Source organism: Calypte anna, chromosome Z, assembly GCF_003957555.1.
Source record: "Calypte anna isolate BGI_N300 chromosome Z, bCalAnn1_v1.p, whole genome shotgun sequence".
NCBI classification, from domain to species: Eukaryota; Metazoa; Chordata; class Aves; order Apodiformes; family Trochilidae; genus Calypte; species Calypte anna.
In genome coordinates, this window is record NC_044274.1 from 58,192,844 (window position 1) to 58,218,665 (window position 25,822).

The 25,822-nt window shown below is 37.4% G+C and overlaps 1 protein-coding gene across 1 annotated transcript in view; it reads left to right on the forward strand.

Annotated features, from left to right (window-relative positions):
* The window catches only part of DTWD2 (DTW domain containing 2), a 72,400-nt gene that overhangs the window by 38,024 nt on the left and 8,554 nt on the right, over positions 1-25,822 (forward strand). Inside the window, exon 4 of the mRNA XM_030467791.1 lies at positions 2,756-2,945. Within this exon, the coding sequence (XP_030323651.1) occupies positions 2,756-2,945 (190 nt within the window). The remainder of the gene's footprint in view (positions 1-2,755; positions 2,946-25,822) is intronic.

A 25,822-nucleotide genomic window follows, 5' to 3' on the forward strand; every position in this document is an offset into this window, starting at 1 on the left:
GGGGACATTCCATAAAGAAAGCTTTGTTGTGAGGCATGCGATCCAGCTATCTTGTCTACAGCAACTGCTGCCCTGAGCACAAGCATCCTCCTGCATTTTTCATCTCCATTGCCAAAACTACATCTTGATGACAGCCATGTTGTATTTCACCCTGTCAGAAGTCACAAATGCTGTGAAATTGTGCACTACTGTGTGTCAACAGATGACAAGAAAAGCAGTAAGGCCACCTTTTTAACTATAGGCAACAGCTGTATAAAAGTCTTCTGTCACCATAATCAGCTGTCTTTCATAGCTTGACCTAACTTACTCTGGTGAGACTGCATGTGCTTCTTCTGTCAGCTTGTCCTTGTGCTTATCCTAAGTTGGCTTTCTTCTCCTAACTTATGTCTGTGTTTCTGTTTGGTTTAATTTCCCCACTTATATGAGCCTAGCTGGGCTACAAAATTGTGTTCCTGAATTTAAATAAAAGAAGCTTGAACTTGAAACAAATACCACCCCAGAGCTTAATGAGCTTGCAGAAGAGTAGCTACAAACCTGGTGAGACATACCCAGTTCCTCTCAGCTTTTTGCAGTTTGGAGGACTTAGGATCAAAGATACGTCTTGATTATGAGTTACTTATCTGTTTCTCAATACAGTGATCTAGTGTGTATGGCCTGAAGGTCGGGTCTAGAGATTCTAAACAAGGCAGTCTGACCTGGTACTGAGTTCTTGATTCCACTCTTGTTTTGCAGGGGAAATATGGGAAGGAATAAAAAGCAAAAATACATTTTACTGCATATCACAGGAGTGAGCAAATATCTTCTGCTGTGATCTAAGGAGAGTTTCAGTTCAGTCTTTTAATATTTCATGAGTCATCATGAATACAAACATCAGCCTTAATGAAATTGTCTCATGTATTTTTAGTAAGCCATACCATATGTCTCAAATTACTCCTGTACTTAAGCAATGGAAGAATTATTGCTGAGAAAAACCAACTCCCCCAAACACTGTTTGTATGTTTTCAGAGTAGGATTATTTGTACTTAGATTTAAAAGTAAAGCTCTGTGAAATCTAATTACTAGTTCTTGTACTTACATGATGTAGTAAACCGAAGCATACAAATGCAGCTTCCATGGGAAAAAAAAAAAGGAGTAATGTAGGGGATCAGGTTTTCAAAAGAGCTCAGCATGTAAGAGCTGTATTTCATCTTGATAGTATAATGGCTTTTCTACAACTGTTTTCTACAAGGTTACCTTACATTTGAGTCTTGTAGAGAAAATCCTGCTCTGTAGCAGTATTTCAGAAGTAATTTGGGATTAAATAGAGTGTATTGCAGTGTTTACCTAAAGGAAGCATGTCAGAAGCATATTCTAAGTGTCTGTGAAATGTGATATTGTTGATAATGTACTTGCCTCCTGAATGCCATATCAGTTTGTTCAGTTAGCAGGTTAATTTTTATTTACCATGTAGAAATTCAGTCTTCTACTTTGCTTTTTCATTTATTTCACAGATCTGATTAAATGCAGCTGACGGTTGGACATAAAAACTAGTTTACAGGACAAATTGTTAATGGTGGTAGTATGAAAGTAGAAAGTCTAGTTGCACTATGCATCAGTAACAAACTAACTGGAAGAAAAGCCTGAAAACCCAGGAAACAACCTGCAGTGGAATTAGCAAGATGCATTTTTAGATAAATACATAGAAATTATTTTTTTTAACTTATTTTATATAAATGGTACCTGTTTGTAAGCAGATCATTAGATGTTTATTTTATTCCTCATGTGCTGTTGAAAGAATGAAGAACAAATGTATTTTATGAATGAAAGACACATTTTAATAAAGCTACTAATACGGACTATGACTGTATGAGCCGTAGCCTTGGTGTGGGTTGCACAACATGTATTTCTGAAAACTCTTTCCTACAAAAGGAAGGAGTGAGAAACAGCTCTCTGCATGTGATCAGTGTCACTCTAAGATCAAGTTTGTGGATAGGTACCCTTTGAAGGTAGCTCCTTCCTAGGTAACTCCTACTAGTTTTTATAATGTTATGAGTTCTTATGGCATTGTATGCATAATCAAACCCCAAATCCTCAGTTAAATCTGTGGATGCCTTTCACTGATTTTTATGTCTCTTTACAGTGGTGTCCTACAAAGATTTCAGGAATTTCTGTGTACACTAGGTGAACAATTAATAGACATTAGTTATTTCTCTGGAATTATTGCCAAATATAGAAACCAACAGAAAGGAAGAAGAGAATGTACGTGTTTAGGGGCTGTAACTGTCGAAGTATAGATGTAAAAAAATTTTAAAAAATGAAGATGATAAAATATTCAAAACTGCTCTGTAGATATTGCTGATGTTCTTCATACACAGAAGGTTCAAAACAGTGATTGTACTATTGTTGTGCCTAGTGTATGGACACATTGTGCTACAATATATGTTAAATTTCAGTAAGCAATTAAAAATATCTTTGGGTCACTTAGCCATTAGAAATTTAATGATCAAAGCATCAGAAAATATTCCTGGTATATGGCTTTATCAGGCTTTTGCTGTTTACTTTTGTGGGTGATTTTTTTCCTCCCCCCTTGGGAACTGAGGTAGAGCCAGCAGCTTGAGGTGTTGGAAAGTGGTAACTTGAGCAGGGGAGTTTTAAAAAAATTAATTAAAATTTGGAGAGGATGAATGGGAGTTCGTAACTTGAAATATCTGCAAGTATCTATTTTTTGTGAAGACTTTTAATAATTATTGTCAATTTATGTGTCTGTGCATTGAAGGTATCCCGAATTAGCAACTGTGTGCAGAAATCCAAATACTCTAATTTTGTATCCTGGGGCTGAAGCAACCAATTTGGAAGAAGTTGTTGTGGTGTCTTCTAATCCATCTGTTATGATCATCATTGATGGAACATGGAGTCAGGCTAAAGATATATTTTACAAAAATTCTCTCTTCCGGCTTCCCAAGCAGGTGAGTTATAATACATAAAAAAAATTTTAAGTGTGTTTAATAGAAGCTTGCTTTCTGACCAGCCAGAAGGGAGTGTTTTTGTGAGAAAAAAAATCATGGAAATCTTTTTTTCCTTCCCAATTGTAACCAGCTGACATGATAGGAGAGCTTGAACAGTTAAACAACCTATAAGGTTGTGAGAAAGTTGACTGTAAATATTGGGGGTTTTCACTTTGACACTTGAAGTTTGTTTTATTTGTTAATACATCTAATTTCATAGTGAGTCATTGTACAAAACTACTGGTTTGTGTAGAAAATTTTTGCCAGTTGCCCAAGATATTATAGCATACATAATGAAATATACATTTTGTCCCCTTGCAGTAGTATTTTTCATTGCACTAGCAGGAAAACTGAAAGTAGAATTTTGTAGCCTGTTACGAACGTACCACATTCTTTCCCGTGTATTTGGTCTGCAGCATGTTAAAAACTATCAGCAGCAAATAGTGCCCATATGATTTTATGGGGTTTTACTGGGTTTTTTTTTTGCTGTGTGGAATATCAACACCTATCCACTAGTACTGTTAATAAAACTTAATCTGTGGTTATACAATTATTACATCTGTTCCTGCCCTAGTGAAAATGCCCTAGATTGTACTTCAATAACATCAGTGGACAAAAATTTCTGTTGCTGCATTGTGGATAGAATGACACTACTTTTAAGGAAATTTTGGTGAATAATTGAGTGTGGCTTTGGCACAAAAGTGTTGAATGTAAGTTTTGAAGGTAAAACTTATCTCCTGTGACTCATTTGTTGTTACTAACTATTCCTTTGTTATTTGATTTTTATGTCATAGGAATACACCAGACATTGTTTCTTTATGTACTAAAATGTTAAGTGTGAGTTAAGTGATCAAAGTACAGATGTTCTATGAAAGGATTTAATTTCACATACTGCAGTTTTATGTCCGCATTGTGCCTTGTTCATAACCAACTTCTAAATACACAAATTGGAACTGATCAGATTCTCTATAAGTCTTGGAAAGGAAACATTTTTTGTTTGTTTGTTTTATAGTATGTCATATGCTTGTAAATGTAATATGTTAAGTTTGAATTTGTTTGGAATCAAATTGCTGCCTAAAGTTTAGTATTGCCAAACTTTGTCAGGCTCCCTCCCATGTTGGTTCTTACAACAAGGTTTGATTCTTGGTTTTGCTCCCAACAAGTTCACCTATGGTCGTACTGGTAGAGAGCTGAGACAGGGCAGAGCATGGAGATCATGGGGTGTTGAAGGGCCTCTTGCCCTTTTGAAAGAAAAGATGTGCACCTTCTTGAACTGTCAAATGCCATGAACACAAGCTCTTGTACGAGTAACTATTAACTCCAGTGTTTGATCTGTTTTATAACTACTATGCCGTTTATAATTTATTGTAGTTTTTGAAACTTCTGGGAACTTCAGACTTCTGGTATCAATTCACAAATATTTCAGAGTTATAAACTACTTGTTTCCATCAGCTAGCTTGACTTGGCTGTCTGAAAGCATGTATAAAAGCAGTTTTCCCCTGGATTAAAATGGGGAAGAACTTGTCCTGATCACTTGGATTCTTAAATGGCATGAGGCCTGTAAAATATTTCTACCCATATATTGTTGTAACAGTGAATCTTAGAGGCAAGTTTTTTGAGATGTATAAAGATACTGCCCATGGGGTGGTATAAACAAGGATTTTGTTTCTATTTCCAAAGTATTTCTATAAGACTAGGATAATTTGTCCAGGTGTAATTTGTTTACAAAGCTGCCATTTTCACTTGGGGACAGTATTGAAAGTATTTGTAGAAAAGTACTAACAGTTTTGCTAATGGACAAAATTCTCTTCATAGTTTGATCTCCTCTCCATCAGTGAAAAGATTACTACCCCTTCCGGGGGATATAGGAAGCAGCAGTTTTGCAAACATAAAAACCAAAGCCTCATGACTATGAATAATTTAAATGGACTACTCTTAGTCCACATGGTGCTAATTCAATCAAAAGACTTGCAGTAGACTGTAAGTCTTATGAGTAACTTTACGGGATGAAGTCTGTTTCATATCAAACCTGTGAGTTACTTTTAGGCTCTTAATATACTATAGCAATTGGGTTATATTGGTGTAAATTAATCAGAAGAGTAGATTCTAGGTTTTAGTTAAATTAATACAAGGTGTTGGCGAAAAATATGAAATCTGCATCTAGGAACTTTTGAGGGTTGATTCCAGTGTATTTCAGCTTTATTAATAGATCTTGTGGAATTTATTTCACTGCAATCCCCTTAAAATCCTACATAATATTTCTTATACACTGAGATGCTTGACCACAGATACATGACTTGCCCTAAAGTGAGAAAGTGTTTCCATTCCTAATATCTTTGTTTGGACCTTACCAGACTGTCCAGCAGTAGTCGTGCTCCTTAGTTGTGGTAGTTAGAAATCACAAATCTTTTGAACTGGCTGCTGTCAATTGCAGAGAAGTCTGCTGGGCTTGAATCACAGAATTAATGAATGTCTAAGGTTGGAAGGGTTCTTGAAAGGTCATCTGGTCCCTCTTTTGTAGGAAAGGAAGCCTGGATGAGGTTTTCTAGCACCTTGTCCCGTCACATCTTGAAAGCCTCTAATGATCAGTACTCCTCTGTTTCCTTGGAGGTCGTTCCAGTGATTGATTGTTCTTACTGTAAAAGATTCTCTTATATTGAGACGGAACCTGTCCTAAGTGCAACTTGTACCTGTTGCTTCTTTTCTGTTCCACATTGCTCCTTGTGAAGAGAGAGCCTATGTACTCTTTGTTGCTGCCTTTTAAATACTGGATTACTGTGATTAAGTCACCCCCGAGTCTTCTTATTTCCAGGGAGAAATGACAAGAAGCATTGCCATGTCAGATAGTAATAAAGATTATGCACCCTTCAAGTCTGAAGTTACTCCGATGTTTAATTCCATTTTCAAATGTTGGCAATTTGAATCTTAATTACGTTTGCATTACACTTGAGAGGGTTGTGTTCCTGATTGTATGTTTGTACTTGAGATAGTTTTGAAGCAATTGGTTTAAACGAGTCTGCCTTGAATGAGTCCCAGTAGCACCCTTACCACAGCAGTGTGTGGTCACAGCATGTGCTCTGTACGTGTGGTTATGATCCTGGTAGACAGTAGCTTAAGCCAATGCTGTTAAGTACTACTGAATTGAACCAAGCTATATAAATACATGATCTGAGCATTTGCTGAAAGTTAAAGGGGTGTGGACCCCTGTATTTTGGGGGTATTATATCTGTATTTTGGCATTTTACTTGCCTAAATTTTTTTATGTGTTGTAGTGAAGTGCAAAATGTAATTAGTATCCTCGAGCTATTAAAATTTTTGATTTATTAAAATAATAGTAAAAACATGAATTATTTAGCATACAAATGATTCTTCTAAAATTCTGAAATCCTACCACATGAAAAATTGTAAGAGAAAAAGACTTAGAAGTGGAAGGACAATTAAAATTCATATAATGAAACTAAGGTGTGATAAGATGCCAAGAAGCACTTGGAAAAGTGAGCAGTAGTATTGACTCTACTGCACAAGAAGTACTTCAGCTTTTGAGACAGAGACATGTGCTTCAGCATGCAAAACTGAATATTAAACATTTGCAGGGTATTCCTATTGTTCCTCTTGTGGCTTAATTATTGTATTTCTCTCTATACATCTGTCTGGAAATCTATTTTTTTCCAAAAGTGACAGAACATAATAGAAACAGTTCACTAAAGACAAAAATTGATGTTTAAGGCTGCAATGATATTAATGATAAAATGGTAGCAGAAGGAGACAGTGTTTTACATTTACATGCTTAGAAGTAATATTTTGAAAAAGTTTCATTAGAATTAAAATTCTTAATCTTTGCATCTTAATCTTTCTTCGGTTCTGTGAGTTTCAGTGAAATGTGCTTTTCCAAAACATTCATAATATCATAAGAACCATGATACTTACTAAGCACTTTAAAAATCCAGCTGAAAATAATATATTGCTTTACTTTAGATTTAGTTTAATATTGCTTTAGATTTCATGACAAGATTAAAATGTATTTTTGTACTACAGGAAATGAAAAAAAATCTGCTGTTTACAAACAAATGTGCTCTTACTGTAGGATGTTGTTTTATCAGAAAATGAGGTATAAATAACATCTACATGTGATTTTGTAGATACTACATATGCTCATAAAAGTTATTTTTGTACAAAATTTTATAAATGTAGGAGCAAAGGTAAGTGTGATGGTGTTAGTTTGAAGCTCTTTTTTTACATGACCATGGATAAAAACATACATCATAGCCCTGAAAGTTCAAAAATCAGTCTTCCAGATGCTAAATGTTAACAAGGTACTGTGTTCCTTCACTCCCTTGCAAAGTGCACAAGTATAGAATGTTTAAGACTACGCAAAAATGAACTGTCGGATGTGGTTTATCACTGGCGTGAGTCACAGACATTGTTTCTGAGAAAATTCACAGTTAAGAAGCAATGATGAAAATTAGCATACCCTAAGTTCTTGGGGAAAAATAAGAGCAGACAGCAGGAATAAAAAATGTTCCTAGCAGATGCTTCTTTGTATATACTTGAATTCTGCATTGCACTGCACTGCATGGATCACAGCTTTTAGCTGTTGCAGTTACATCCTGTCTGAATAAACACTGTACTTTTGTGTCCTCTTTTTAAATAGGAAAACAATAGTCTACTGCCCTTACCCTTCTTTTTATTGGAATTACATCTCAACTTTTGTTTTAAATGGTTTAAATTTTTTTTGAAAATGAAAGATACAGTGATTTTTTAAGTATTACACTAATAAGTGTATTAAAATATTTCTTGAAACTATGATGGATAGTTTGGTTTTTACTAAATATACCAGTGCTAAAATGAATATTTCCATTGATTTTTATTTTGTATGTCAGTTGATACTTGTTCATACTCAAATTAGAATCATAGGATGGTTTCAGTTGGAAGGGACCTTAAAGGTCATCTAGTTCCAACCACCCCTGCATGGGCAGTGACACCTCTCACTAGACCAGGTTGCTCAAAGCCTCATTCAACCTGGCCTGTAGTACTGTACAAGTTCTAAAATAGAACTTGTGCTGTAACTGCAAGTAGTCATCTTTGAGACTTTGTACAAAGGATGTGTTCAAGTGCTGTATATGCAACTGAGTATTAAACTAAATTTGGTCATTTTGTGATGAAATGAACTAGAAGTACTTGTTTAATCCACCATGGCTTCTAAGTAGTTAAAAAAAACAGACACAAGGTAAAAAATCATAATAAAACTGTCCATAGGCAAACACCAGAACTCTTATGGATTAAACTGTGTTCACTCTGTGACTATTCTCTTTCATCTTTCTCCTTGAGCTAGACATGATGGCTAACACTAAAGTTTTATGGGTTTTTCCTGTTTCTTCATTATTTCCTGTTTTCTTACATTACAATTCATGTTCTTAATCTGAATAAGGAGATTTTGTTTCATGTTTTGAAACTTTGGTTTGCTAAAGCAGTTTTGTGAGATTAGAATGAGTAGGATGTCATTGTATTTGCAATTTAAGAAGGCAGGGGGCTGCCCCAGAAAGAGAATGAGGTAGATGTGAGAATATCTAAAGAAAGGGGCTGCTAAAGGAAAAGAAAGGGTAATGTCTGCCTACTTTTTTATTACCTGTAATTGAAAAAGAAACTGTTATAACTAAAAATCTACAACAAATGGCCATTTCAGTATTTATCAATGTTCTGTAGGTACAGAGGAGCTATTTTAGTAGTGAAGAATTTAGCTGAGCTTAATTGCATGATAAACTACAAAGACAAAATTGAGGCATTAGAATGTGACGTTTAAGTGTGTTCTTTCATAGCTTCACTGGTTTTGGATAATAGAAGTTGCTTTATTGAGATGCATAGCTTAAGGTGACTTGTATAATTTTTGACATTATTATGTTGGTTATGTCTTACACTCCATGACCTGGCACCCTCTAGAGAAGCACATTATCCCAAGGTGTTTTGCATAGCCACAGCTGAGGAAGAGTCCAAAAGCATTATGAGTATGCACTGCAGGCTTTCTTGCAACATCTGTTGTGGTTTGCAGAGGTGATAAAGCAAAAGTAGTGGAGCAGTGGATGTAATTGATTCAGAGGGAAAACAAGCTGGTTTGTACTGCAGGCGTGCTTGGCACAATTAGGCTGGTGGTATATTGTATGAAGTAATCACAAAGCAGTGTGAGTGAAGCTGCTTCTATTTATGAGGACATAAGCACAGTGTAGTGGGAACAGATGGATTAAAAAAAGCATTTCACCTTCTACTCCTTCAGCACCAAAAAAAGGTTGAAAAAATTGCCCTAGTGAGAAGCAGACAAATAAAAATGTAAGCAAACTATCCCAAGCACTTACTGTCTTATCCAAAGTGGGAAATTTATGAATCAGTTTTGTTTGTGTATAAGTGTTTCTGGGCCAGTGTTGTAAATCCACGCATCTGCTATCCAAACCCTGAATGGATCAATTCTATCAGCTGATACCTTATTTTCCTTTTTAAACAGCCAGTTAAAATCTCCTTGGGATCACTATGGTAATTCCATATAGGTGTAAAAAAAAAAAAAAAAAGAGACATCCCTTAAAAATGTGCTGCACACTTGGTTTTGGGAAAAATAATTTAAATAAAATATACAATCATATCTGAAAACTGGGTGTTTTCCCTGTAATTTTAATATGACACCAGTCGAGCCAGCAGTTAAGGTAAATACAAGTTCAATTACTTGCAAAAGGGATGTAAAGCGTATTTAACTTTTACTTATTTTACTTTTTCTTCTTGATTTACTATGTAACATTTATACCTATACAAGCTGTAATTCCTGGATGTTCTGCACTCACAAAATACTTTTTAGGCATCTCAGAACAGGGTAGTATGTTTTCACAAAGTTAGAGTATTCCAGTTTTACTCTCAACCATTTTCACAGGTAGTTTAACTTTGCTTTTAGCTTAAATTGCTGAATGGTGTACCTGCTTGTGCATGAGTGGGCACATTTTAAGGCCAGAACAATTGTTGCATTAATTTTCACTCTATGGTTCTTCGTTGATGCACTCCTCTGCTACTTAATGGGCACAATATCAGCAGCATAATGCTAGCAAATCATCCTGTCTTTTTTTACATTCATCACAGCATTGCTGTGGTACAGATATTCAACATCTCAATTTCTTTTCCCATCACGCCTTCAGCATTTGTGACACATCTACTTTATTTTCCTAATACTTCTTTTGTTCTATGAAAATTGGTATAATCAGCTAAAATCTGTATTGTTACAGCAAATTTTCAACCCTTGAAGTTTACTCTTCAATTCAGCTTGCATTCCATGCTTAAATCTACTTGACTAGTCGAAGCACTAGTCCTCAACACAATTGGTTTTAATATCTGAGTTAAGATTATGCTTGTGATTCTCTCTCCCTTCTCACCCTTCCTTCCCTTTGATAGAATTTATTTCCCTAAGCAGCTTCCTCAGAACCTAGGATGTGACTTAACATATCTCCCTGCAGTCTTGCTTGAGCTTTTAAAAAATGAGATGTAGTTCTGAGATAAGGAAATGATTAGTTAATCTGACTTAATGTGACTAGTGTTTTAATACTATGAAATTGTTTCTGTATTTCTTCACCTGCAAGAGAAGTGAGAATACTAAAACCTAACTTAAGAATATAAGCAGAAGCAGCAAGGAATGACAAGACTGGATGTGTGCAGACTTTGTTGTTCAGAGGTTCTGACAAACACTGTCTACAGTAGTAATTTTAGTGAATATTTAGACTTCTTGGTGATTAGTTTTGAATCAAACTTTCAATCATTTATTTTCAGTGATGTTTGGAGAAGAACAACCTTTAATAGTCAGGTTGTTTCATCTGGTGTAAAACAGGCTTCCTATATGAGCATTTTTATCAAGGGCCATGTAATTTAAAATCATAATTAATTGTTGATCTATACACCTATTGATACTTGGCACACAGATAAAATATAAGGGTAAGTAAAGGTGCTAATCTCTTCTATATGTTTGACATCATGATGGGTATATAAAGACATGCAGCCCCCTTCCAAGGAGCTGTCATTCCTACCAATTCTTCAAACTTCCAGGACACTTCATGCAAGAGGAGTTCCCAAAGGAAGGTTAGAGTATTCCAAAATAATCTTTTGACCACAAAATTTAAATTCTAGAGTCATCAATTTTCCAAAGATTGTCATGCCTCATTTCCATCTCACCCAATATCCAGTGAAGACTTAGTGTGTCTAAGTCTGAACATCTCCATGGTCTAAGATTATTACAGTCCCTGATTGTTGCTCTCGTACTGCATGTTATTGGCTGTATTTCTGTCTGCTCTCCCACATATCCAGGGAAGCTGCAGTAATAACTGCCCCAAATAAATTATTGGACAAGATAAGAACAGTATTAGAAGATCCGTGGATAAATATGCAGTATTGGGCTAGCTCTATTGCAGATGTTGCAAATAGATGATGTCACTCAATAGTGTACAGGAGCTGTGTACCCACCTGCTTCATGGCTCTCCCAAAGCAAATTGAAGAAGAGCGCAGGGATTTAAGACAGCTCTCCAACATCAACTCTGCCCAATGTGCGTACACTACCAACTCCCTTCTGAGACAAGTGTGTGTGGATTGGCAGATTTTGCACAGTGCTGCACTGGTACTCCCTTCCACAGCCTGGTGCTGTGCCTCTCCTCCTTGACATCTGGTGAGGTACCACTGGTCCTCCCTGCAGCATGGCAGCTGCCTTCTCCCCAGCTTCCCAAGCAAAACCCTCCTGTACTTCTCCCCTTCTGCCTTCTGTCCTCCCAACACAAGGGCCATGCTTATACCAGCCAAAACTGTAATTTGTGGCAAAGCTTATATGACAAAAGGGCAGGTTCTCCCTCCCAGGTCAGGTGTCCAGCTTCTCCTCCACCCCTGCACTCACCTTCTCCTCCTTCCTCTATGGTGATGGTGACTGCAGGCAGGGAAGGAGCAAACATGCACATGGTCCCTGCTCCTCCTTCTGTCAGGGACTGCTCTCTGCAGGGTGCTCAGGGCTTCATCTGACACCACACAGAGCCCCTGCTAATGTTCCAGGCCTTTGCAGAGCTCTTGGCGCATGAGAGCTCTGTCACTCCTGTGAGAGGTGGGCACAGTGCTAAGTGCTGGGGAGGAGCCATGCAGCAGGGAGGACCAGCATGGAGCCACATCATGATGTGCACTGGTACACTGCTGGGCAGCAGGGAGGAGTGTTCCAATTGCCAGTTGCTGATCCAAGTCAAGTTTGCTGGTGTAGAAGCACCTAGAGAAGAGCTGGTTGTGGCATATAGTTGGCGATGAACAGTTGTCCCTTTCTGGGGTGCAGAGGTCACTTTTGACATGTGCCCTTACCAAATAACCTCAATGAGACTGTGCATTGTAAGAAGAGAAACTGCCTTATATTAATCAGGGTAGCAGTAGCTGGTCTGTTTTCATAGTTATTGTAATTTTATTTTATGTTTGTATGGATGTCATCAAGGGAGCCCACAGTGAATTCATGCTGTTCAGCATATTCTGAAGTAATATAAAGGAGGTTTTACTAGTTAAGTGATAAAATTGCCTCATGAGATTAAGTTAGTGTTATAATGAGAAGGGCCAGCTGTGAAAAGTCGTAGAAAGACTATGAAGCTCAGTAACTGGACACCAGTATAGCACAGGAAATTCACTGTTGTTAAACGGTAATGAAAGCATACTGCAAAAATTATCCCGATTTTACTTAAAAAAACCCAAAACACAAAACCCATTCTTAATTGTGCAGTTTACCAGTCAGCAATGAGATTACTATAACCAGGTCCATTACAACCTCAGTTCAGTGCCCAAGACCATTGAAAAAATAAGTGTAATGGTAAACACACATCTGCTTGCTTGCATACTGTCTCTTTCAGGCTCACAGCCCTCCTAGTGAAAAAAAAAGTTGTCAAAAATTGATGAACAACTAGAAGAGGTTCAAAGAAAGTCAGCAAATGACACAAGTATGAGGTAGGTTGCAAATAGAAACAGCAAAGACAACTGGAAAGACAGCTGGTCCAGTGTAATAAAAATTTATAAATGCATAGATGACACACAAAAGGTAAATATGGATCAGTTGTTTACTATCCTTGCCAATACATGAAACAAAAGGCATAAAAAGAAATAAGTAGTGAGAAATTCAGACAAAAAACATTAGTTCTTCATGCTTGTATTCAAGCAGTGTAGGTCTTTACAGCTGGAATGTTTTTGAAGTTCAGAAAGTAACTGACAAAATCACAGAAGAAGCATCCATCAGGGATTAAATTGTTATTAAATACTAAAGGGTCACTTCCAGCCTGTGAGATCACTACGTTGTTGGAGGCTAGAAAAACATTCAGTGGAAGTATTGCTGCGTGGACTTTATAATAGGCTTCTGCTATTTATGCTATTTTTTTCCCATTAGGGACAGATGTGAAACCATACTTGGCAAATTAAATACTCTGTTACCCTATCCCTTTCCTATAAGGAAGTGGAAAAAATAAATTGGATAGAAAGATGAAATAATGCAGAGGACAGTGAGCCAGGAGGAGGTTGGTATCAAGGACTTAAGAGGGGCCTTAATTGGGTGGCAGCAGCGTAAATAAGTAGCAACTGATTGTGAGAGAGAGATGGTAACTCATTTTTCCAAGTGCCTCAGATCACAGAATTTTGCAATGCTAATGCAACTACTGTTGTCTCCTTTGGTATTAAAGCTTGTTAAAATTGACTGTTGTCTTCCTTTATGTGTTCTTGAGATATTAGTGCACAGTAATGCTCACCTTTCTCTTGCAGATTCACTAATTCACTTGCAGATTCTGTCTTTTTTATTTTTATATGTATTTAATAAAATACAAATATGTATTTTTATATGTATTTTTATTTATTTTTATTTTATTTTATTTTTTTATATGTATTTGATAAAAACTACTTTTAGGAAGACAAAAGACAGCCAATATTTTACTCTTTTTTTGTTTTCTATCTGTTCAGCTACTTCTGACATCCCTTAATCAGACATTTCTTTTATTTGATCTTCTCAATCATCTTTTGTGTTATTTGACTTCCTTTTTTTTTTTTTTCTTTCTGGTTTTGAATACTGGACTGTTTGACTTTGAAAATATCACATCTGTGATATTCCCAAATTCTATACTTGATCACATGCCTCTTTTTATTTTAGATTTTCAGTCCAGTGCAAGTTGTGTTTCACTATCTCTCCCTGTACCTCTTTAATCTTAGAACAACTATTATTAAAGTAATTTATCTTCAGTTTATGAGAAAGCTGAAGCAAACTTTATTTGATCTCCCCACAAGAAAGTTCATAAGGACAAAATGCTTTATAGAAACTGCCTTTTTTTTGCAGATTTTTTTCATAAAAGTTTAAAAATTATTATTATTTTTAATTATGCCACCTAAATAAATGAGGAAATGCAATTAATTTGGATTTTCTTACAAAGCATGAAGAGGAATAAAATCCCTCATCTCAAGTTCTAATAACAAAGAGCTTCAGCTTTTGCAAAACTGCTGAACTGAGTGTTAAACAGGAGGGAGTGATTTTTACAAGTATCATGGGGAATGCTGTATAGCCCTAATTTCTAATGCAAGACTGGACTTCTTGTGCAGTGCTTGATGATCTACAGATGGCAAAACTGCTCTCATTCTTTTTGTGTGGTACTCTGTGGCTAAATTAAGGAGGGGAGACAAATTGCCTTTAAAACAGCCATTAAGAGTGAGCCAGAGCCACTCTGTTAACTCATGCCATTAACCAAGTTTTGAGAATAATGTAGCTGTAGGAAGCAGAACCCTGCTGCGTGGTTTTGTTACTAGTGGGAATATATGGATAATCTTACCTTACATGTACCATGATTTCATTAGTTTTTCAGGTTTAAGTTGTATCTGACTACACTCTTCCACAAGTCTGATTTCCCTCTTTTCTCTGTAGTCCCAGCATTTCAACTCATTTGTATTCATAGAGTCATAGAGTGGTTTGTGTTGGAAGGGCCCCTAAAGATCATCTGGTTCCAACCCCCTTGCATGGACAGGGACACCTCCTACTAGATCAGATTGCTCAAAGCTCCATCCAGCCTGACCTTGAACACCGCCAGGGGCAGGACATCCATGACTTCACAGGGCAACTTGTTCTAGTGTCTCACTAGCTTTACTGTTGAGAATTTGTTTCTGACAGCTGATCTATATCTACCCTCTTCCAGTGTAAAGCTATTACCTTTCCATTACCCTTACCCCCATCTAAAAAATCCCACTCTAGCTTTCATGTAGGCCCCATCAGGTACTGGAAGGCTGCTGTAAGGTCTCCCTGAAGCCTTCTCTAGGCTGAAAAAGTACAAATTTCTCAACCTGTAGGTTGAGGAGAGGTGCTCCAGCCCTCTAATCATCTTCATGGTCCTCCTTCAGACTCACTCCAACAGCTCCACGTGCTTCTAATGTTGGGGGGGCCAGAACTGGACAGAGTACTCCATGTGGGGTCTCACGAGTGGAGTACATGGGGACTGTCATGGTCCTCAACCTGTTGATCATGCTTCAGATCCTGCCCAGCATATGGTTGGCTTTCTGGGCTGCAAATGCACATTGCTGGCTCATGTTGAGCTTCTTATCACCACCCTCAAGTCCTCATCCTCAGGTCTGTTCTCAACTGACCATCCTGTATTTGTGCTTGAAACTGCCCTGACCCATGTGCAGAACCTTGTACTTGGCTGTGTTGAGCTTCATGAGGTTAACACTCTGAAGCCTGTCCTGTTACCTCTGGATGGTCTCCCCTCCCTCCAGTGTGTTGAGCACACCACACAGCTTGGTGATGTTAGCAAACTTGCTGAGGGGGCACTTGATCCAACTATCCATGTTGCCAGTAGAGGTGTTAAACAGCATTGGTCCCAGTGCTGACCCCTGAGAAATGCCAGCCATCACTTGGACATGGAACAACTGACCATAACTCTTTGACTGTGACCATCCACCCAGTTCCTTGTCTGCTGAGTGGTCTGTCTGTCAAGTCCATATCTCTCTTATTTAGAGACAAGGATATTGTGTAGGACAGTGTCAAATGCTTTGCACAAGCTCAGATAGATGACATCAGATTTGTCTTGGAGCTGGATGAAACTGGCCCTGTCCAACAGGGGCAACTCCTTCTTACAGCTTGCAGCCCTCCCATACCTTTAGTTCCCAAACCTTGCCATGTAAACCCTCTACAGTATTGCAGAGGCATCTCCCTGGTGGATTCCTGTCCCAGATGTTGGTGTGCCTACCTGGAGTAGTCAGTCCCCACTCTCTAGCAGCACCTCGCTCCCTCTGTAGCTAGAGCAGGAGATTCCCACATGGACACCTCAGCACTGCTGGCTGCTGGTTCCCTTTTCTGCTGACCACTCACTAGTGCCCTGCTACTTAAACAGAGGATGTTGGTTGGATTCACCATCTCTGCTTAGCAGTCCTGGGCTTCCTGTGGTGATGGTCCAGGCCTAAGTCCAACACAAGGACATGGGCTTGAAGCAGGACTTGTCCAGTAGGGATCTGTCTGGAATTGGCTGTGTCTGGCATAGAGCATCTTTCCCCACCAAAATCTGCCCTGCTGCCCCCTGCTTCCCGAACCCCAGCAGTTAATGGGCAGCACACAAGTTCCAGATCTTTATCTCTATGCTAGGACCTCACCTTGCAAGGATTCCTAGACAAACTCACAAAGGCTCAGGGAGCAGTGTGCCTTTGTCCTATGGGTGAAGTTGGAGGATGTCTTCTGGACTTCATCGGCCTGCTCTAGGCAGCCAGGGTGAGAACTACAAGAGGAGGCACATGTCATAGGTAGTAATCTGTGAGGCATAAGACTTTCTCTTTGAGATAGGTTTTTCTAATTGGCTGGTGATGAGTGCACAAAACAGTCAGCAGCTTGCTTTTAATACCAGGTTTTTAGTTTCATATACATATTCTCCCTTCTTTGCCAGGGAAGATGAGTTTAGGGGGTCTCTGTTGCTGGAAATACTGTTTTTGCTAAAGTGCTTTCAACTCATTTGAACAAAAGAACCAAAGAGAATGCTCACAGGTTTTTGTGATGTCTTACCATGACTGATGGGCTGTTAGCTCAGGCATCCTAGCCAAATTCTTCCCAGAGTAATTAAACATTCTCTTAAATTAAATTTCTCCATTTTTCTAATCAAATTAAGATATCTTTGTTACACAGCCTAGTTGGCTTGAAATAAGCTGTTAAATAGACTAGGAAAATTGTGACCTACTAGTATGTGAGGTAAATGTTACCATGCACTTTCTTTTTTAAAACTTTAAAAACATTTTTTTACAGCCAGTCACTCATATTTATGCACGATCTTAGGAATCTGGTGGTAAAATGCATTGTCATAAAGCTACTAAAATAGGTTGCACATTTGCCAGTAAACATAATGGTTTTGAGCCAAGAGCTTCTCAATGATTTGTTTATTAACTTGTTTGTGACAATAAGCTGCAAATTTTCAAGACGTCACACAAATATTCTTATTCAGCATTTATAAGAAGATCTTTCCTGATGAGTTTATTTACTCCCTTCTGTCTGACCTTCATGTAACATTCTCAGTCTATGCATAAGACAGGTACTATCTGCTAAATGTGCTTCGATTTGCGAACATTAAAATCATGTGGGTAAAATTAATAGGTAATTTAAAATACCATAGTTCTCAATAAAACCCCTGCAAAATATTTCATTGTCTTCAAAAGAAGGGAAAGTTTAACAGAATGTGTCACTGATAATGGGAAGCTATGATCTTTGTCCTCATAAACTGGGTCATTAAAAGTGTTACTAACAGTTCATAGTTGTCTTCTAAAAGGCACTTCTAGAAGTGTCAAGGTTTTATGCTATCTTGAACTTCAGTCAACAAATGAGAAATTTTGCAATGCATTGGGCAGAGGGAACTTTGTCTCATTTTTAGCATCTGAGAAAAATGGGACAAATCCATGTTATGATTTGAAAGACAGTGTGATTAAATATTTATGAAGTACAGGTGCATTTCTGTGTCTTTCTCATTGTTCACTGACCATTTTATAATATGCCTGGGCAGTTGTCAACAGAAGCTGCTGCCTGAGTTTCCAGAGTTTTGAGCTTTGACCAAGTCAGTCACATCACCATCAAGTCACTTCAAAACTTCATGCTGTGCAGTGTGTGGCACTTAATGGATGGACTTCATTCAGAGGTTTCTGTGCTGCCTCTGATGGGTGAGCATGGGTTTACAGATGCTTAGGGCAGCCTGGAAGTCTTAAAAAGCAACTAGCTTGAAATGCTCTCATCTTAGGGACTCTTCAGAAGAACATTTTCATCCCTCTTCTGTAGGATTCAGTGAAGGAATTGTAACACTATTGGCAGGACCTCACTGATCACTAAGAAATTGAGGCACTTCACTTGGATAATGGAAAACAAGGTAAGGCATACTTACTCAAACATGCTGGCTTAATATATTCTTACAACTCTTTCTGTTTAAAAGACCTAAACCCCAGAATTTTTAAAACCGTTCCTTTAGGGATCCACCTGCTGTTGTTCAATTCTGTTGTTCAACAGAACATTTCAATTCTGTTGTTGCTGCTGGATTTATTAGCCAGGAGAAGAAGCCCAAGGGGAAAAATGAGGCATTAAATGCTAGGCAGGAAATTATAAAACCTCTTTTGGTTTAAGGTGCAGGGTATGCCAGAGAAGATAGCATGCAGAAGTGCCAACAGGTCTAGGACATGGAATTATTGGCTGTATGGTGGTCTGCTTGTAGTTCAGTATGCAGCAGTGCTGGAATTGCCAGTACAAAATCAGTAGCATGAACACTTGAAATTAAATCTGTTATTTTTTCAGTAATGGTGGGTAATGAATAAATTAATAGATAAACTATAATGGTCAAAAGTGTGTGAATAGTTATATTGATGTGCTCTTTAGCAGAAAGTGGGTTTTGTGGTCTAGTGTTCTGATAGGTTTAGATAACAAAACTTTGGGGATTTGCCATTTTTAAGTGTAGAGGATTAAAGAATGAGTAGCAGTCTGCTTCTGAAAGTAGGTTCAAAAATCAGAATTTCTTTGCTAGGGCAGGAATCTATTCTAAAATGTAATCTGTCATTCAGATAAATTCCTTCCAGAGAAGGTTAAAAACTTTCTTCTACACAGATATGAGTGTAATAGAGTTTAAGAAGTATAGGCAGTTGTCTGAACGCCTTGAGAGAGGATTGTGTTTACCATAAAAATAGAAATATAAAAACATTAATTAGTCTGCATACAGAAAACAACCATAACAAAAGAGCAGTCAAGATAGCAAGAATCACTGGTGTCATCTGGCTGTATCTTGGCGTATCCTTTTCTGATGTTTGGTCTCTGAATTATTTTTATAAAATTTCCAGAGCTGTGGAGACTCAGAGAAAAATATGGTCCTACAGCTTCCGTCATTGTGGAAATTTGGCAAATGAATATAAGAAAACCAAGTAAAAATAGTGCCAAGCAATAAATACATTTTTGCACAGTCTAATTTTATCATACATTTTACTTTTCTGTTTTCTATCTCTGTTTTCATTTGTCATAATTTCCAGTCTGCATTAGAGACAGATATTAAACACGAATTTTTGCCATAGCACCAAAGTAAAAAGGAAAATGTCCAGTTTGATTCACCAAGGGAAGGAGGTATGGTGATGAATTAGTGATGCAAGTGGGCAGGAGGCAAATCAGAACCCAATGCAAAAAAGGGCAGCCAACAACACTTGCAGTGGGGAAAATTGTAGTAATATAGGTCCCAGGAACTGGCATGCATTCGACCATGCATCCTCACGCTAATGGAAGAAAAATGCTTTGTTTTGAGTGACTTGTTCTAGATCTGATTTTTTATCTATATGTCTGTTACAGCCATTGTTTTATTTGTAATTTTACTAATAGCTGTAGGATGTAGCAAGAACATTTTCATTAACTAAGGAGCTCATATCTTCTGCTGTATAATGATTTGAAATGTGAAGGTAATTGTTAAAATCTATTGTGTATTCTAAAGTGTTTGTTCAGGTTTTAGCTGCTGTCAAACTAAATTGAAACACTCAAGGAAATATTTTGGACCTTAAAGAACAAAGTGTTGTATAATAGGACTGGCAGAAATCGCTGTTTAAGAAGACTGGAATCAGAGAAAGTGAGCTAGAAGTTGCCTCGGATCACGAGTGTTATGGTCTGGAGTAACATGAAATTATTTTTTTTTCTTTTGATCCACGTGAACATCCATCACGGGTTGGATGCAAGCATAAATTTTATTTGGAAATCAGCACGAGCAAAATAACAGAACCCTGTGAAAGTATGGGGAATATGTTGCCAGGCAAAAGAAGAGAGAGAGAGAGAGAGAGAGGCAAGTTTTCTTCAAGATGGTGTTCTGACCCTGGACCAGGCTGATGAAGCTGGTGATGGGTCAGGAGGGCAACACCACAGCAACAGCATGGACAGCCATATATACCCCTGAGTTCCTTTGTTCCAAAGGAGAGCTGTAAGTCATCTGCCACAGAAGCCAGGGTCATTAGCATCAGCACAATCAAGGTGTTTTCCCCACCCTAGTCAGGGGACTTCCATCCTGCTCGGCCCAGCATTGCAGGCTGTCCCTCAGAAAAGGCGAGGAGTTTCCACACAGCCATTAGTTCTTATTTCTTTCCTGGTTCTTCCTTGGCCAGGCCAGGTACATTAACATAAGTGCAATTCTTCCTCCACTCTAGCCAGGGCTATTCACTAAAATTGTCTTTTGAGGCAAATTCCAACAGTGAAATCAGGAGCAAAGAGGAATCTCAAAACGATGGCATGCACAGCTGAGATATGATGCTGATCAATGAACCAGCATTTCTCTTTCTGACATTTAGGTTACTTTGAATGACATTGGTCCACTTTGACATTTTTCTGATCATACGTATGTATTTACTACCTCTCAATACAGTGACATTTTCTTTGTGGCTGAAAAGTCTTGGGTAATTTGCCAGATGTCACAAGAGTATGCTGTTTTCACTCTTGGGCACAGCTTTGCCTTTAATTTAATTCTTTGCCATTTCTTTCACAATTACTGTTTAACTCTTAGCTGAATATCTGAGTATCTGCTCAAACAATCCAGGAACAATTATGTTTTGTACCATTGCGCCTGTTCTGAAGTCCTCATGGCATGTTATACTTTCTAAAAAGGAAAGTAGAAATATTTTTCATTTTGACTGAGCTTGCTTTCAGAAAACTAGATTGATTGAAGGCTTTTCCTTTTATGAGTCTTTCTTTACATGTTCTGCCTTTATCAGTGTTCTTCTCAGGAGCTTTTTCTGCTTCCATTTCTTTTTCCAAGGAAGTGCATACTACTCTTCACATATAAAAGGGAAAAAAACAAACCGAAGAAGACATAAGTAATAAGTAGATTCCAATGCAATGTTATGGCATTGATGCTACTTTCTGACATTGTGTTATTTAATTTTCCTTTTCCATTTTATGATGTTTGTGGGTAATTAAAGTTAAATGGCTGTGACAACACGTGCAATTAAATTTTGTTCCATCATTTCATGACCCCATTCTCTAAATCTGTACGCTGCTCACTGACTGAATTTACTTGCAGCACTTTCCTGTTGCATTAATTATTAAAAGAATAGTGCTGCATAAAATATTGATCTGTTGCCTGACATTCATTTTTTAAAAGTAAGCAGAGGAAGAGAGATATTACAAGAAATAATTTCTAGATCTTTCTTTCTCTACATGCAAAAAATTGAAATGCATGGAAATTAATTAAAAATGTATAATAACTCTATGAAGTGCCAGAGATGTGCTTTTTGACTCACAATCAAAAGTCACTCTTTTTACATAATATTAATTGGCAGTATTATGTCATTCCTTAATGATAGGTCCTGCAGTTTCAGGACCTGAGGCCATAACCACATATTTCAATTATTTCTGTAAAATATATAGTCTATATATTAGTAGGTCAGTCTTATGTTTTGTCTTAGCTATTAGGACTTTCATTTCCTTATAATTTCACTGTTTGTTGGCTCTTAATTTTATGTAAATTATTTGGGTCATTGTTGGACTATCTTCTTTTGCAGGAATTTGAACAATTAATTTTAGATTAGAACTATAGTATGTCTGCTCTCAACTTTATTTCGGTTATCTGTATTAACTGTCAACCATACTATTTTACTTTCTTCAAGGATAGTAAGGCCTTTGGGGTTTCATTGTGGTTTGCTTTGTATTGCTTCTTGAGCTTGTAAATATTCATACAAGATATACAGGGGAATAGTGAAAGGAACCTTGAGTTTATTTTATCCATGTACATAAGAAAGATGTGTATAATTTTTTTTCTCCTTGCCGTTCCTCATTTTTTTTAGAAATATAGTGCACAAAAATCTTAGAAGGAAAATGCTCTTCTTCTTATCTCCAGCATCAGCACTTATTTTTCCTGATCTGTCTGCAGCTTCTCCATCAGCTATTCTCTCAGCCTTCAAAGTGTTTTACAGCACTGAGTAAATATCATCTTATAGACAGAGACCTGCTAGCTTAGAGAAGGAAGGTGGCTTGCCTAAAGTGGCTCTGTGATTTAGTGAGCTCAGGTTATTTCCTGACATCAAGTTCCATGTGCTGTCTCTCAGGGAAGCAGGATGCATACAAACTTCCTTCCATCAGCTTTCAGCACTAGAAGCTGATACTTATCTCCCACTGTCAGCAACCTGGTCTTGGAACCTCAGAAAGTGCCATTTTAGATAGCTTCTACTGATGATGACTTCCATTAATGTAAAAGTTCATGTTACTTATTGTATAAATCATAAAGTTCCTTTCTGCAGAGCAGCAATACTGAATAAATTAGCTATTTTTAAACTGAATACTTTCTGTTTACATTCTGTTTATTACATTTATGCCTGAATATCCTGTTTTGTTGTTTTGTTTTGGTTTTGGTTTGTTGTTTTTTTTTTCTATGAGAAACCAGTTCTCAGATAGGCATCGGTTTATTTTCCAAACTTCTTTTGGAGTGGACACTGACTTCGTACTGTACGTTTTCCATGCATGTTGGAACTGATGGCAAACATAATGGGAAATGGTTTGAAATAAGGTGATTCCTTAATTTAATGTTATCTAGGATGTGATTGTACCCTCAGGAAGTCCACGGATGACATGGAGCTGGGAGGGATGGCTGGCACCCCAGAAGGCTGTGCTACTGTCTGGTGTGATCTAGACAGGCTGGAAAGCTGGGCAAAGGTGAACCTCAGGGATGTCAATAAAGACAAGTGCACAGTGAAAGAGCTAATCTGAATTGCAACTTCAAATTGAGGTTCTTCTGTACAGGCTGAGAAGACCATAAATAGAACCCACACACAACCACTGTTCAGCAGAAGCTATTATGGTTCTGTTGCCAAAACAGAATATTACATATTTACCACAATTCCCATCACAGCACCTGTGAGATATCCTGAAGCTTTCTGAAGTGTTAAGATTCTGAAGTCGAACCTGATGCCATAAAATGCCTGAGAGGAAGAGGTTGTGGGATACCCAAAGAGAAATCTTTTGAGGTTCGATGAAAATTGACAATGTGCAAAATATCTTTAGAAGTTTCTAGAAATTGAATAAATTCCCTTAAGTACATTTCACAATATAATCTATGGCTTGTTTCATCATTTTACATGGAAGTTGCACAGGAATGTCATGTATATGCCTAAATGTTCAATCAAAAGGCATGCAAAGTGAGCAGAGGTTTTGTGACATCTATATACCCTTTCAGGCTATCCATTTGTGGCAGTTGCGTGGCACTTATTCCCTCCAGTATTTAGAAACAGAGTGCTCTTAAGATGTCACTTTAAATTAAATCCAAGATTTTGAACAAAATAACTTATTTATATTCCTGATTTAAATTTCAGCACCACACTGAGACTAAATCTACTCAGGGTGTTTTCTCTGTCACAAACGTAATTTTATTTAACTGCATGAAATTTCTATAAGATACAGAAAATTTTGGCTTACAGGTGAATGGTGCTTTTGCTAACTGGATACTGAGTGAAAGGTCTTTCCCATGCCTCACTTCTTTTTCTGTCTGAGGTTGTTTGCGCAGTAGCACACAGAGAATGCTCTTCCTCTTCAGTATCTTAAAAGCAGGGTTTCTTAAAATGTTGGGTGAGATGGCAGAAGGTCATGTTACTCCTTCTGGGGATTTTTTGTGCCTTTTGAGATCTTTTAAAAAAATAACTTCTGGTATTTTTTCAGGAAGAAATTTATTAAAGAAGTATGAACAATGCTGCCTATGTTAAGCAGTATGACTGATGGTACTTGCTTACCTCATGCTCTGAGAGCTGAACAAATTTATTGCCAACAGAAATTTTGATTTTATAAGGACACTATCAACATAAATAGAAGAAGAGAGGTTCTGAAAATACATGCTAGGTTTTTTGTAGAAGACATGAATGGTTATGCTGTTCCTCTGCTTGTTTTGAGGTGCCTGTATCCTAGCTGCAAGAAACAGGACAAAATTGATGAGTGTGCCTTGTGTGCCGTGTGTTCTTTGGGAATGTACTGTTTTCCAAATATAGTTTTGCATAATGCCAGGTTTTGTTTGAACAATAATTATGAAGTAAGATTAAGAGTAATCATGAAGACTTCAACACAGAAAATGTAAAAAGGACAGATTTGAAGGAGGGAACTGAAGATAACACTTAGAGTGTTCTCTAAGAGCTCTGGGCCTAATCTTTAAAATGAAATCAGAAATCAGTTGCCTGTCTTTACTGACCTAAATTTTTAAAATTTCAAACATCAAATGTTTGACCCCGTCAGGACACCACTTTTGCTTCCATCAGTTCTAACAGCTGAACAGGATCAGCTGGATTGTCACCTGGGACATCTCCCATGAGGGCCAAGAAAGAACTCAGGACAAGAAAGAACTCAGAAATACTGAAGTGTCACTATTTGTTCTGAGGTAGAAATCCAGTGTAAATGTTCAAAGGCTTTAACATTCACTCAGAGGATGATGTGTTGTTAGAGAAGCCAGTGTTTCCTAAGTTAATTCAACTGTTTGTGAGAATTGCTGACATTCACGCCTTTGGCTACATCTTGAGTTAAACATGGAAATGAAACTTTATTCAATGTGTTGTTTCATGTTTCCAATGACTTTGGAACTAAGCCCCCAGATTCCCTTGCACTTAAGAAGACAGCAGGTAACACTAATTTTTGTGTCTTGGCTAAGTTCCAGTGAGTGATTGCATTCAGTTTATCTAACTGAAATGAAACTTTTTTGAATTGGCTGCGATACTTTTTATCATCTATCTTATACTATTGTTTATTTTTTGTGAGTGTTTTTAAGTAGTCTGCTGTTTTTTCAACTTGACATTGCTGTATTTTGTCATTAGCTGAAATTCCGAAATGTGATTTGCAAATTACTTTAACAGCTAAAAAAAAAAAAGTAAATTGTTACATCATAGCTTTATCATTTGGTGGAGAAATGGTTATGAAATATCGTCTTTGTTGTTTTGAAATGCACTTAAGTAGGGTATTTCTGTATACTGATTCTGAGTTCTCCAAGTGTGATGTAAGGAGGTAAGGATCTGATTTTGTTTCCATTGACTGTGGAGGAACATTTCCATAACCTTGAATTCAACTTTTCAGCAGAATTTAAGATTTATATGTGAGAGTAAAAGACTTCATCTATATACGGAGGGCAGAAGCTTTGATGAGACTGTTGCAATATCTTACCTGAAACAATTCCACAAAAGGCAAGTTTTAGACCTGTGGCTGAAAATGAGAGAAATTGTCCTCCTACCTAGTCACATCTGAGTCACATTTCTTAAACCTAGGCAATTTTTTTTTCAGGAAGATATTCTTCCCATTCTTGCCATGTCTTAAATATGTATTAATTATATTAATTTGTTTGTGTTTCTGTATTGCT